This window comes from Dendronephthya gigantea, unplaced genomic scaffold, assembly GCF_004324835.1.
Source record: "Dendronephthya gigantea isolate DGI-Jeju-01 unplaced genomic scaffold, DenGig_1.0 000047F, whole genome shotgun sequence".
Classification (NCBI taxonomy): domain Eukaryota; kingdom Metazoa; phylum Cnidaria; class Anthozoa; order Malacalcyonacea; family Nephtheidae; genus Dendronephthya; species Dendronephthya gigantea.
The window spans coordinates 686,490-700,651 of record NW_021163057.1 but is presented as its reverse complement, the minus strand read 5'-3'; the positions used below and the strand labels follow the sequence as shown (position 1 = coordinate 700,651).

General features: G+C 35.7%; 1 protein-coding gene across 1 annotated transcript; it reads left to right on the top strand.

Moving 5' to 3' along the window:
• The first annotated feature begins 213 nt into the window (after window positions 1-213).
• LOC114527883 lies at window positions 214-12,711 on the top strand. Its single transcript, XM_028549595.1, has 2 exons — window positions 214-686; window positions 12,097-12,711. Exons 1-2 carry the CDS (start codon window positions 396-398, stop codon window positions 12,358-12,360), a joined length of 555 nt encoding a protein of 184 aa, XP_028405396.1. The 5' UTR covers window positions 214-395; the 3' UTR covers window positions 12,361-12,711.
• Window positions 12,712-14,162: the final 1,451 nt, after the last annotated feature.

Genomic DNA, 14,162 nt, shown 5'->3' with positions numbered 1-14,162 from the left:
GCGCAATAACTCGCCATCTGGAAATAAACTTTGCTTTTGCGCAAAAAGTTTATAAAATCGCGCGTTAATATGCGTACATGGGAGGGATTCTATAAAACCGAACTAATTTCCTTTGTTCTACACTTAATCCTATCGTGTCTGTCAATGAACTTCGGGGTGAATGGTAAATATATTAACTCAATCAGCGTGTGCATACGTTAGTCAACTGAGATGAACGATTATAGGTGCGGGTAAAGTCAAGGCTCGTCATTCGAGTGAAACTCTAGTTGGAGAAAAGTCTTGAACACTTCGAGCAGCGCATTGAGGGAGGTGGTTTTCGAAGCAAAGTTTCGTGGCGGTGGTGAAAAAAGATCAAAATTCTTATTGCTTAACAAAAAGAAAATAATCCTCCAGGCATGATTTTTCAGATCTACGTACGTACTATTCTCACCGTGTTTGTTACCTTGTCTTGTAAACCGAGTTACAGTCTTGCGACTGTTATAGAAGGGGATAACATTACGGAATACTGGGAGTGGTTGCCCGACAACCCAGTCGACATCGAAGAGCATGATTCTGAAAATAAGACGAGTCTTTGGAGTAAAGTGTCACAGGCCAAGAGCAGGGTTCGTCCAAAAGCCACGAAAGACGTGAATTGGTGTATGCATGTCGGGGTGCCTTTCGAAAATATGAACTTTTCAAGATTTCAGGTAGCTAAACTATTTTTGCAAAACTTTTTAAAATGAAGTAGCCTCAATTTGCAGCATGCCTAAGCTAATGCTATTTATGGTCGTGTGTTATGTTTTGTCAGTTTTAATAATCTGGCTGGCTCTAGAAAACCGCATTTATTGACAGGCCACCTTGTACACGCAGTTCACATTTAACTCAATAATATCTGTCAGGTCTGCGTTAATATACATCCCTTGAAACATCACGCAGGTCAGGCTATAATTGCGTCATTGTCATTGATTATGGGTCTAGATCTTCGCTCGTTTGCGCTTTTTGTTTCCGACTGTATAGTGCTTGAGAATTTTGTGCATGCTGTCAACCGAACCAGAAACGTTGGCAAAAACTGCCACTCATCTCTGCCATTCCGATGAGCGACTGAGCGGATCCCTTCGCTCTATAAGCTGCAACAGAGGGCGTAATTTTGGTAGCATGATTGTAATCCTCCGTAACCTACTCTTCGCAATCCATGCCTTTGAACACATATATTGAGTTGTTGGAACTTCAAATAGTCAGAAAAAGTCGGCGAAGCCTGATTATCGAATGCCAAGAGTGTCTAATATATTTATGCCTCTTTTTTACCTATATTCCTTCACGCAATCATGCACCGAGGATGTTTGTATAATGTTTCATCTGGCTTAACCAGAAGAAGAAATCGCCTTATATTCTTCGATGCTCAGCTTAACAGTATACTTGTCGGTCAACACAAGTTTAATCGCTTTGTTTATGTGACCAGTTCGGAAAATCTACTTGTTTGCTTATCCAGTTTTCATTTGTTTATTGTTGGTGCTTGGAATAAGCTTACTGTTTATAAGAAAAATAGAACTAAATTCCAACCTCAGTTAATCTAATAAATATGTAGAAAGCTGACCGAGAGTTGGCCATGTATGCATATGCATCGCCCACGCCGTTCCACACCATGCAGGGGTAGCTTGTTTGAGGCCATTTATCTTAAACGGTGGATCAGTCAATATTAAACAATACAGTTTGCATGAACGACTGAGTTTGTAGTCTCAGACAGGTTTAATTGTTCTATCGAAGTTAAAATATCTCACCTCGTTTGATGAATCATACGTACATGCATAAATGATAAAGGCACATTTGATCAATATTTTGAAATCATTCAACATTAAAACCGATATCATTGTTGAAAAACTGGTGTGTAAAGAATTTCAAAAGATGCTACCCTGACGTCGGTTTATTGCTATAGTAAAGGTTTGAAATATACACGTTAATTTGAATGAATGAAACAGTTTACTTGAAGAGATGTAGGTATATACACAGTGATTTGTAACTTCCCCGTTGTAAGTGGCAAATGGACAAGGTTCTGGCTGGACGAATGGAAAATGTTTTGGACAAGATATAAGAACAGATTTCCATACAGTTCCTCGTTTCTTTCTTGAAGGAGCATTTCGCACGCAGAGTTTATATCCTGTATCATGCATGCAAGCCAAGATCATGAATGTATTGCTCGTAAGCGTAAGAATAAATTAAATTGCGTCATGTCATTATTAAGAAGATATCCATATATATAAATATATACTACCCAATTTTAGATATATACTATATATATAATGGATAATGAAGTGCATATATCGTCTTCTTGACAATATTTGTTATGGCTACGTTCGGCGAGTTTGTCATTCACGCATTAGATGAAACATGCATTCAGCCGTGCCTGGAAGAAGTTAACATACCGAGATACGTAACATTTAACATTCATGGTATTAATTACAATTTTTATTACCATGCATATCATTTACTATACGATTTCAAATCGAATACGTAGCATTGAATTGTGTGTGACTCAGTCATCGGGGAATAAATCCAAACCCATAGTTAGCATTATTACAGCAAAATCCCGCAAAAAAGCACTATTTTTTACAGGCTGAACTGGTTCTTATAACATGTTATAAATCATTACCTATATATATCTTATATTACAAATACTTCGTGGAAAATCAGGCTTAAACTTTGGTTCTTGAACTGATTTCAATTTCTGGCCATTGTAATTTCTCCCAGTTCAAGTGCCGTAAGTATTCAGCCATGCATTCCCTTAATTATAATTATTAGTGTACTGCTATATGTACTGCCATTGATCTTGAAACGTCTTGTGTTCAGACTGACATGCGAAAAGTTACAATGTATATATGCTGTCATGCTGTCAGTACTTCGATTTAATAGATTATCACAACCAGTCTAATTTGTCAGCCTGAAGTGGATTTTGTATTTTGGCTGTTTGAAATGGTCGAAATTTTAGGCTGGCCTCTTTTAATGCACCGGTTTTTTCATGCTCGAACGAAACAACGGAAACGTCGATCAACAATTGCAAACGTTTGGTATCATTTCGTGCACCAAAGGCTTAGATACATTATATAACTAAGATAACTATATAACTAAGAATGATTTCATGAAACGCGCTTCGGCAAACGTGTATATTATGAGGTAATGACAAATTGAGAGGAATGCATGTAAAGGCCTGCATGTATTTCGCATTTTCACAGGTCATTTTTTATGGCATGCACATTCATGTACACAGTTAGGAGACAACCGTTTCTGTTTATCGAAGATTCCGTGTGGGCCACGACATCTTAAGTCGACGATATATCCGCGGGATTAATGAAACCACAAATATAGCCACATGAATTGCGCGACGCGTGCCCATCATTGATAACGTGTATATCGTTATATCAAGTATTTTGATTAACCACACTTCACATTTTTTCCAATTTACACTTTACATGAACTTATCTTGAACCCGTCAGGCGCGCTGTTGAATTGTGCAATACAACATGCAGGCGCGATTACCTTTTTTATACTTTCCCTTTGGTGGACTTGCTATATTTATCTGAAAATGCGCCGTTCGCTGCCATGAAAGGCAATGAAAGTTCGACTTGTTGAATGTGGGGGGTATATATACCGACGTTTAAAGTTACGCGTATAAATGCATGGCCATATAATCTTGTATTACTATAGCTATATTGTATATATGAACTTGCAACTGTTAGATGAGTTGAATTGTGGATCTAGGAAAGGTTGTCTGAAAATTTATATGACCAGTTACCACGTATTTCATCACGTGTCACATGCATGGTTGATATATGAGTGCATGGCGTCAGTCGTAATCTCGATATAAAACAACAATTGCAAAAGTAACCAATATATGCATGACCGTAATTATATATCTGGCTCGAATAATACGAACACGATAGTAAAAATGTGTTTTTTTTTGTCTTGGACCACTTTAGCTTGAATTTGTTACAAGATTTACAATTCGTTTGAAGTCGTTCAAAGCGGTTTCCATTTTAAATCGCATTGTCCAACAATTCATGAATTCATCGGTTGCTCCTGCCGATATAGCTAGATTTTTGCCTGATTTGCATGAGTTGCCAAAGCAACCCTTGAATAGCCTTTATTGCTTTAGGATTTGGTCGTGTTAACAGATACGGAAATACTGAAAATACTCAGTCGTATCTATATTAATTTCCATGAGGAAAAAAATTTTAGCTAACGACAGCCTCATTTCGTGACCAATTAACTTCATGCCGTTTATCGAAAACAACTGAGCAAAGCATATATATACAAATATACGCTTAACAATGTACGCTTATACGCTCAAAATATATACAAATATATAAATAGCAATAACGTGACCATTAAACATGGGTTATTTCGTTCACTTTTCTGTTGTTTATCAAATCTATATTGTTCGCCTAACTGTGGCATTTAAGAAATTTTCAAGACATGTCCAATGATTTCCCATAAATTTAACATTTGCAGTACAATCACATGATCGATATTTACGTATTTATATATATTTCCAGGTGACAAAATATATATATATATATTTATATATTCAGACAATTTATGAAAGATACCAGCTCTTATTTTACAGAGGGTAACAATTAAAAATGGAAATATTAATTTGGTTTAATTCATGATCCCCTTACTTGCAATTGTGGATAATTTTTTTCGGCTCTTATATTTAAAATGATGTAAAGTGACAAAGGAAGGGGAAAAGAGCTTCAGGGTAATCTAAAATATACATCCATATATAGGCATGATGCGAATTGAGATCGAAATATAGCCTCTTATTGCTATCGAGATAAAAGTGATAGGCTCTTCGAGTGGTCGCTTTTAATAGCTATATCAACATGAAAATCTAATTCTTTGTTATTTTTGGTTAGACATCTCTTGTATAGCAAACAATAAATTTACCGCAAGTACTTATGGACATGGTTCAGGATAGAATGACTAATTGCCTTCGTACTGTTGTCGTAAAGCTGCATGCATATATGCATGGATGAAAAAACTAAAGAGCAATCTTGTACTCTCCTGCAACCGCTTATATAGAATCACTATATAAGAAGCATTGTATTGTCTAGAACTGAATAGGAATATTTGTGAGGGAAACCTTCAGTGTATATATATCCGTTGTGCATCTTATATGTATCAAGCTGATTATCCCTGTCGCGACCTTCCTTCAACTGTGGAGGAAAGCTGATGACGCGACTCGTATTCTAAATGCATGCATGCATGATGTCACGAAAATAACAGTATTAAACTTATGGTGTGTTTTTCTTTGTATCTTCCGTCGCAATTATTATTATATGTTGACCCTTTCTTTGATGTTGGAGATGATTTGATATATAGTATTTTTTATCATGCATCTTTTTCCTCTTTGCCCAGCCAGCATGATAACGCTATCCTGATTGCTGACATCGACTAAAACCTTTCAACCCGCATGCATGCATGCTTTGCTTCGTACTCTGAACTCTTTTTGATAGAGCCTTTTCATTTCCTAATTCAATTCCTAAATTCGCAGTTTTGCCACTCAATCCACCTCTATATATATATTCATGTATATATCGTATTAAGACATCTTGCACTTTATTCATATTTGATCTGAGATTTTCATTTGCTCTGAGCATGTTTTAGATTAAAGATAGAATGTTAGCTTCCCTATTGAGTGCTCAAAATAAAATTTTGTTATGACTTTTGCTTGCATCATGCTGGGCATTGATTTAAGATTTGGCTTTACTTTTTCAGATTGCGATTTCATGCACCGTGTTCTTCTATCGCACGCAAGTATTTATGCATGCAGTTATCTTTATTTTGAAACGTGCAAATATTTTGAATTATGCAATGTCGTATAATTGCAGTTCACCGATGTTGCGGACGTCTTTTGGACAACAATATTACAGTCGATAAAAACCTCAGAAGCCATAACTATGCTGTCCTATTGTTTTTATTACCCACGATATGAATTTGAAAGAACACAAATGGATTTGAAAATATATAGCTAGATTCCAAATTATCAATATTTCACGTTTTTTAAAAACCTATTAACTTTCTAAAAAAGCGAGTCTGTTCTATCTTCTTATCGCCAATATTGGTTTCAAACCTTGAAGAATCAGTTGCACGCAGAAAGGGTTTATATAGTTGTGATTGGCGAAGGGTGCGTGTGTACATGTTTCCTACTAAGATAATCATTGTGATCTTGTATTCATCTTTCCTTCTATCTTTCACTGTTGTTGACATGAATTGTTCCATGATATCATGAGAATGCTTGCATGCCATATACCATTTGAAAAAAAGACTGTTATTTAACTGTCAACAGCCAATTAACAATTCGTGTTTTAGTAAACAGGACTGAAACTGAAGTTGAAATGGCCATTAAGATTTGTCCAGCAAATAAAACAAAAGCTAATGAATCATTCAGCATTGCCTATAAATTGGCGTCTGATCTTATCGAGGAGTAAGTGACTGCGCATGCTCCGTGTGTTTTGCTTACCACCTCTCACAAGAATTGCGAATAAATTAATAATTCACTCAATAATCCCACGCGAATTCTCTCTCGAGCGATCTCTCAACGTTTTTACAAGTAACTAATCAATTAATACACGTAAATTCTGTTTAAAAAATTGCATAACTACATAATTGTATCAAATGTAATAAATGTACAAAAATCTATAAGAATTTGGACACATTGAGATAGCTTTAGAATTTTTTGAATTACGTTTCCGATATTTCCTGTAATGATTGGTCTTTGCCAGTGGCAAGGAAACATCTGTGAAATATACTGATTGGTCATTGTTTTTTTTTGGTGCCATCTGAATTTTTTTAAATACTGCTGCACGTATGCCCATATACATCTCGGCCTAGTTTGAATATATGATTGTATTTGACTATATATAGTCATCGAGCAATTTGATTTTTGGGAATCATGTATGCTTATTATTTCATATAAAACTAATTCGTCCTGCGTAGCACAAATAAGACCGGTCAGTTTGTCTTAAAAAGTATTCTTAATCCTGATTTTTTATCTTTTGGGAATTGAGATATAAAGAAGTCTTTTAATTGCATCCGACTTTAATACCTGATATCCATTCCGCATGGCCATACAAGTTATTCAAAATATGCCCAGTGCGTCCTGCTTTTACATAACCTTATGTAGTAACGTTGAAGTAAAGTCTGCCTGTGCTGAAAGCTGAACTTAATTTCAAATTAATTAAACACGAGCCTGCTTCGCCATAAATTTTCAAATCATTCATCGTAATTATTGATCTAATAAAGTGCAACAAAAGTTCACATTCCTTTACTTACATTGCGTTTGCTTTGGGCTGCGAATTGTGTATTTATTCATTCGCAGGAGGTACATAAGTGCGCCAGTCAGTAAAATACGAATCCTTAATGGTAAAGCTAATAATTTTTGATCAAACATGAGCGATTTCACGCTCTTTATTATTTAGCTCCACCTCTATTTTTTTGTATGATTGAATTATCAATGGATTGTTAGTTACTGACATCCGAATTTATATTCACTAAATACATCACCAATAGCTCTGAACTAGCCCTGATCTTAACCTCGTAACTGCCCCATTCCTATATATGGTACAACTCCATGCACACTAAATTTATGTGACTTAGAGAACACTGTGGATCACTTTGCATGAGCATATATAACTGCATGGACAAGTGGCAATTGTAGCCATGGGCATAATTACTTTGATAATTACTTTGGAATTTGCGAAAGGAAATATTCAATTACTAATACAACACATAAAATACAGCGATATTATTATAAAACACATGGAATACAGCTAGGAAATGACTCGATCCAGATGTTTTAACGAGAGACTGACATTGATCCTGAGTTCAAAATCCTTGAATCGATCCTGCATTTTTGTGTTTTTGTGCAAGATGAAAAAAAATAAAACACTAAACATGCACTGACGATGTGCTTTATTATTATTAATAGTCGAAGGGAAATATTAAAAAAAATATTTCAATAGAATTTTTCATTTAAGAAAAATGGCATGTAATGCCAGTTGTATTGGTATTTTTCGAGCAGATCTAGTTTAATATCCTGCCCAAAAAAACTTTAGTATGAAATTCTTATGATCTGTAGTTAATCATTCCAGTTGTATCAATGACCACTGTCTTGTATACTCCAATTAAGAGAAGAATCTTGGAGAAGTCGATAAGGTTATGTTGCAGATAGCTTCATACGATGCCTTCGAGTTTGTTCTTCAGATTTGCCTACTTGTGTTAGTCTGTAAGGTATTAATTAGTCAGTTTTAGTGGTTAAAGATATGGGGTTAATAATTTCACATGAGGTTCGATCGGTATAAAAGACAATCCGCTGCAATAACAAGAATTGCCTATATAAGCCCTATATCCTATTTTGGAAGGATCTGGTGAATAATCCTTCAATGCAAGGGTCTGGTTTTAAATAAACACAACATAAAAATAGAATCATAGAAATTTGGGTGGGCGGAAGGCTTGCAATTAGGCTGCAGTTAGATCGGAACTACCTGAAAATAAAAATGGTGCTTATACATCGTTATGCACATCATAGAGCATGTTTCCCCCTATTGGTTCCGTATGAGTAACGGGAAGTGCCACCCTTTCCCTACTGAGTATTATTTGTCATGGGCATTGCATATGGGCTCCAACAAACAACGATAATTAAACAATTAAATTAGAGTTCAATTTGGAGTTCAACCCATTGACGCGTACCAGAAGGCATATAGGCAGCGAGCATTGAGTTATATGCAATGAATTGGTAGCGTTCTCTTATTTTTTGGGTGGGGTCTATTCCTCTGTTCCTACACACATTATTGTGCTCCTTATAGGTGTATAGTTAAAAAGAATGTAAATTTAATGTAAAGCATTTAATCGCAGTGATCAAAATGATTTAGTTCAGCTTAAGTTATAATTGTTTGTGTGAGATTTTGCTGATGTGTAATGTGCACTGCTATGTAGAAGCCATGCATGCATGTACCAAAGGCAGTGTATAAACTGTTTCACCAATTAGCAAATTGTACGTTTGCCTAGAAGATTGTTAGTACAGCCAGCTTCAAAACGTACCGAGCAAAGATGCAAGCCTAAGCGTTATAGCCACGGTCCCACGCCAATTAGTTCACGGATGGGTGTTATTTGTGATCATTCGCACTGTCATATATAAGATCTCCAGTATGTCTACCATTCAATACATATCATGTCGTGAAATTGTGTTTGCTAATTATATCAACCACTTTGTTGCTGTCATAAACATGTGATTCGATCGTAAATTGCAATTGTCAAATGACAGGTAACCGGATTCAAACGGCGTGTACATTAATGGTAGTGAAAGCTGCTAATTTGCACTAATCGTGTACACTTGGTCACTTCTAAATGTCAATCTTCCTTCAGGCAGTTTTGAACATGGTGATTTTCGATCCAACAATATGTTCGCCCAATTTTATCGGCCCTGATTGCGAGAGGTCAACAGAGGGAGATCCATTTCAGCCGAAAGAAAATTCAGCAAAAAAATTTGCAATCTGAAAGATTTCACCCCGTAGAAAAAACCCACCTTTATGCCCCCATTCTTATTCATTACAATTAAATGTTGATAGTTTTAGCTCGGTTTCAAATGAAACATCCTGCTGGCTTTACCAAAAGCATCGCGGGATCCCAATCATAGACTTTTTGAGTGATTGATTCGCTAAGTTATTTGCCAAATATTTGAGTCAACTGGGGTTTTTTTGTAAGACCAGTTACAATGTTTATTTAAGCACTGTTGGTATTTTGCCCAGGTAAACCGTAACAGGACGACGACGAAATTATTAACCGTAATAGATTCTAAGGCTTTCACAAACATTTCCAGCAAGTTCTTTAAAACTTATGATTCACCAATGGAGGATTCCAACTGTGATAACAGAAACCTTGACAGTGTTAAGTGGGAGTATGATTACCCCAAAGAATTCGTGATCAAGCGAAGTCGTATATATACATGCTGATCATTGTTATTGATGGAGATGAAGTGCTAGAAAACTCGGTCTTCGTGTTTGTTCTAGAGCTGTTGTCGCAAGAATGACAACAGCTAAAACCGACTGGAACTCCATTTTGAAGCCGAAATATAAGATTCATGAAATGTGTCAAATTTTTGTCTTTCTAGTCACTTACCGTTCAAATGCGTTAGATCTTTTAAATAGAAATCTTTTGAATTCTTGGTGTAGGTTTCAATGTTCCTTTTAATTTGTCTTAGAGTGCGATTTTGAACACCAGATACTGCCTCCGTTCGTAGCGATTATTTTTTAGAGGACTTCATTGATTCAATACTTTAAATATACATAGAACGAAAATCGGTTACTGACAGTTAGATAGAGCAGGAAGAAGCATCGAAACGAATAAACAATTGGATAGCATATTTCAGTTATTTAATCAGAAGTCAAGTTTGATGTCCCCCGACACTATTTTGGTACGAGCTTGATTCATTGTTCTGATTGGCTGGTTATTTACGTCATCTTTGGCATCGCAGGCGGCAGTTCAGGCGTATCCAGTGAACTAGTCTTCCAGTGCTTCCACTTTAGATTATTTTTTTCCCATTTTCGATTTATTGAGTGAAGAAAGACGCCTCGCTATTATTTTATAATTAAATAACGAATAATTTTGGCGTCGAAGCTCCTATAAAAAAAGATGCAATACATGATACAGTTTATTACTATAATAACGGATTCTTCATTTGTTTTCATTCATACGACATATGCATTCTAAATATCTGTGTTGATCAATTTGATAAAAACACTTGCGGCCCATCAGTTGCCGGTTGAAAAGATTGTTTAGTATATAAAGCAACACATACATGGGAATTTAGGAAAATGAGAAAATTATAATCGAATTCTTGTGTTTCCAAAGCTGCACGGAAATACAGAACAAAACTAATATTCAACCTGTAATCAAACTCGATTAATACTTCTTTATGCTTCTTCCTGCATGAAATAAATTTTGTTTTAAATTCTATATAAGCTGGAAATGATTTAAATTAATAGTGTATCTAAATGATGTTTAGATTTTTTAGAATTAGAATTTGTTTACGATTATATACTATGCATCAAATGCGAGTAACAGCTTCTTGACGTTTCGACCTTCTTCAAAAACACTTCTCGACGTTTCGACCCTCGTCAAGGGCCCTCGTTAGCAGAATTTGTAGGGACATTACGTCGCCAAACTTTGAGAATTGTTTGTCTATTTTAGGGGCATGCAGTTGTCATACAAAATTCTATCCGAAGTTGTTTGTATTCCTTGTTAGTATGTCCATTAACCAAATTGCATGGTTTCAACAGAAAGATTGTTTTATAATATATATATATATATATATATATATATATATATATATATATATATATATATATATATATATATATTATATAATGACATATATTTTTCTATATCTGGTATGATACATACTATGATGCATGTATTTGGAAACGTAAAAATATCCTAACGAAGGCGCTAGAGACACCTGTTACTACCTACTACGGTGTTGCAAAGGCGTAGATCCAATCCTTGCCAGAGCTAATTGACAAATTTGCTCCACTGATCTAGTTTTAAAGAGCTACTTTAAAGTGGATTAAAAATTATCCAATATCGAGCGAGCGAAGTTCCATAAAACCATAATCAATTTACCCTCATAGATCTCTCCCTGCATGGCATGACTATATTGACATACACGTTTACTATAACTTTAACTTACTCTCCGGTCAGCTACCAGCCGTAGTTTAGTGATTGGAACATTGCATATGCAGGCAATGCAATGGCGTATATATTATGCCGGAGGATCTATAATTGACGTATTGCAACTGTTTCCAAATTTCAATTTGGATTTGAAGTTTATATGATTCTACTCGAAATTGAGGGTATTAAACCTTTTATTGGCATTAGACACATAATATCCTAGGTTTTAACTGAAGTCGACCGCTACAGAATTATCGTCAAGAATTTACATTACTCTCTACATATGACTACACGTTTGGGATATAGATATTTGGCCAAGATAAGGGGAACATTCCATGTTGCGTTGCAAGTAAAAAAAAGATTTAGAATAAAATTTCATTTGCATATTTTCAGCTTACAAACAAATGTTGCAAGGAGCACTTTTTGTCGGCACTCGTGGAAATCAACAGCCTACGACTGTATAAATGCACAGATGAGACCAAATTCTACAATTGTCTTAAGGAGGTTAAGACCACCATGTCCAGATCAATGGGCGACTATTACTTCAACAAGATGGCGACCGCGTGCTACAATATAGAAGCGCATGATTACTGTTTCAGGACCGTGTGTGGAAGCGTCATCCTGAAAATATCCGCTGACACCATACCAGCGTTTTGAGGTTCACCTGCCAGTAAAAAACAAAGCAAGTCATGTCGATCAGATCACCGACTTGACCTACGTCTACTTTTTATTGCTGAAGGAGGAGGAATGTAAATTTATAAAAGTTGAGGTACTTTATATATATATTTAGTTGGTCTTTTCTCATATTGTGAAAAGAATAATTTAGATTGACGGGAAACTGTGCATGCATGACTGTTTGGCAGCGATATTGTTTTTATACACGCTCGTTTATGACTGTAAATACGCGAAAAGTATAAGCAGTATTTTGTTGAGATTTTCATAAAAGTAAAATGTAAAGTATATAACGTTGAAATATTGCATATTGTATAAATATATTCTTCACGATAACACGCACTATCTATAGCTAACAGGTTCCAGTGAAATTGTTTGGAAAAAAACTGACGCAGAAGTTCCCTAATAGCCTATTTTGTAGCGATATGCATTAGTCATTAGTGCGTGCAAAACATATTCTCTGCTGTTTGCAGATGTGAGCATTGATTTATTGATTATATTTGCTGAAAGACTCCAAATTATACTCACGTTTATTTCATTTTTGTACTTCGTTAATTCATCACCAACTTAACTGCGCAAGATCACGAAGTCAGTAATTTAAATTGTAAAATATGTTTAAAAAGTGGCTTAAAATTGCAATAACTGTGCTTGAACGTGCCAAAAAAGGAAATCTCAGCCAGCGGCAACGTTGTGATTTCTGCAGTGAAAACTGATATTTAGGAATGTATAGTTGTTATAATGTAACCTCTAGTAAAACGTTTACAGCTTCCTTTCTTTTAGAATGTTCTTTATACACATACCCTATAATAGTATCACAATTATAGTAATGACTTTTTAGAGGAGTTTTGAGGTTTACCTCAGTGGCGTATTGAAGGCGAAAATGAATTTCGTCTTTCCGCAAATCTGTTAAAACAATAAAGAAACATTTTCGTGCTTCGCTTGTGGGATGTTTTAGTCGGGGTGCTATTTACACAACTGCTATGGTCGCACACATTTTTTCTGGTATCAAACTATTAGACAATGTGCTAAATATATGTACTAGTACGTCTACTAAATGTGTATCAGGCGACAAACAGAGATACATCATTTGTTATATACATCAGTCGTCTCATTCCATGATTAGTCAAGATAATTATATGCTCTTGTGATGTAACTGGTGTCGCCTAGTTTACGCTGTTGGTATTTGCCTATTACACAAGCAAAAATATACCGGCCGCTAACAGCCTGGAAATATGCCTCGGGGAAATCGCAGTAGCAGTGATGTAGTAAAACGCGATAATGGGAGGGGGCACATATTCATATATTCATGTTAACGGATTGTAACAATCGATGTGAAAAGAAATTGATCACGCATGCACAACATAAATATGTGAATATGTGCCCTCCCCCCTAACTATCGTGCTTCCTACGCCACTGCGCAGATGCTGAAGTAAACAAAGCTTGTCCCCTTCTGTAGGAAGTGTTTTTCACTTCAATAGAAAATATTAAAAGCAGAGCGAAAAATGGGACTATGCGAGTAGAAGTATGTTAGAATCATGCTTGCGTTAAAGAATTAATAAAAAGCTGGCTGCATATAATGTTTAATACATCAAACGATAACAAGTAATTATAATCATCGCCCATTAAACTTGACATTGATTTTAAAGTTGAATCGGATTGGTTTGAACTTTTATACGTTTTCCACCAGCCACCGTTTACGTTCGTTACGAATAGATAAATATGAATATCAGCAAGGATGCAGATAGAAGCTGGGGGGGGGATATTCATATATTCGTCTTATGCCCGAC

Bases quoted from the DNA above. Each gene is read 5' to 3' on its own strand.
- LOC114527883 (XM_028549595.1), top strand. From the start codon at position 396: ATGATTTTTCAGATCTACGTACGTACTATTCTCACCGTGTTTGTTACC. The intron at 687-12,096 runs GTAGCTAAACTA...GCATATTTTCAG, and splicing joins TGAACTTTTCAAGATTTCAG to CTTACAAACAAATGTTGCAA.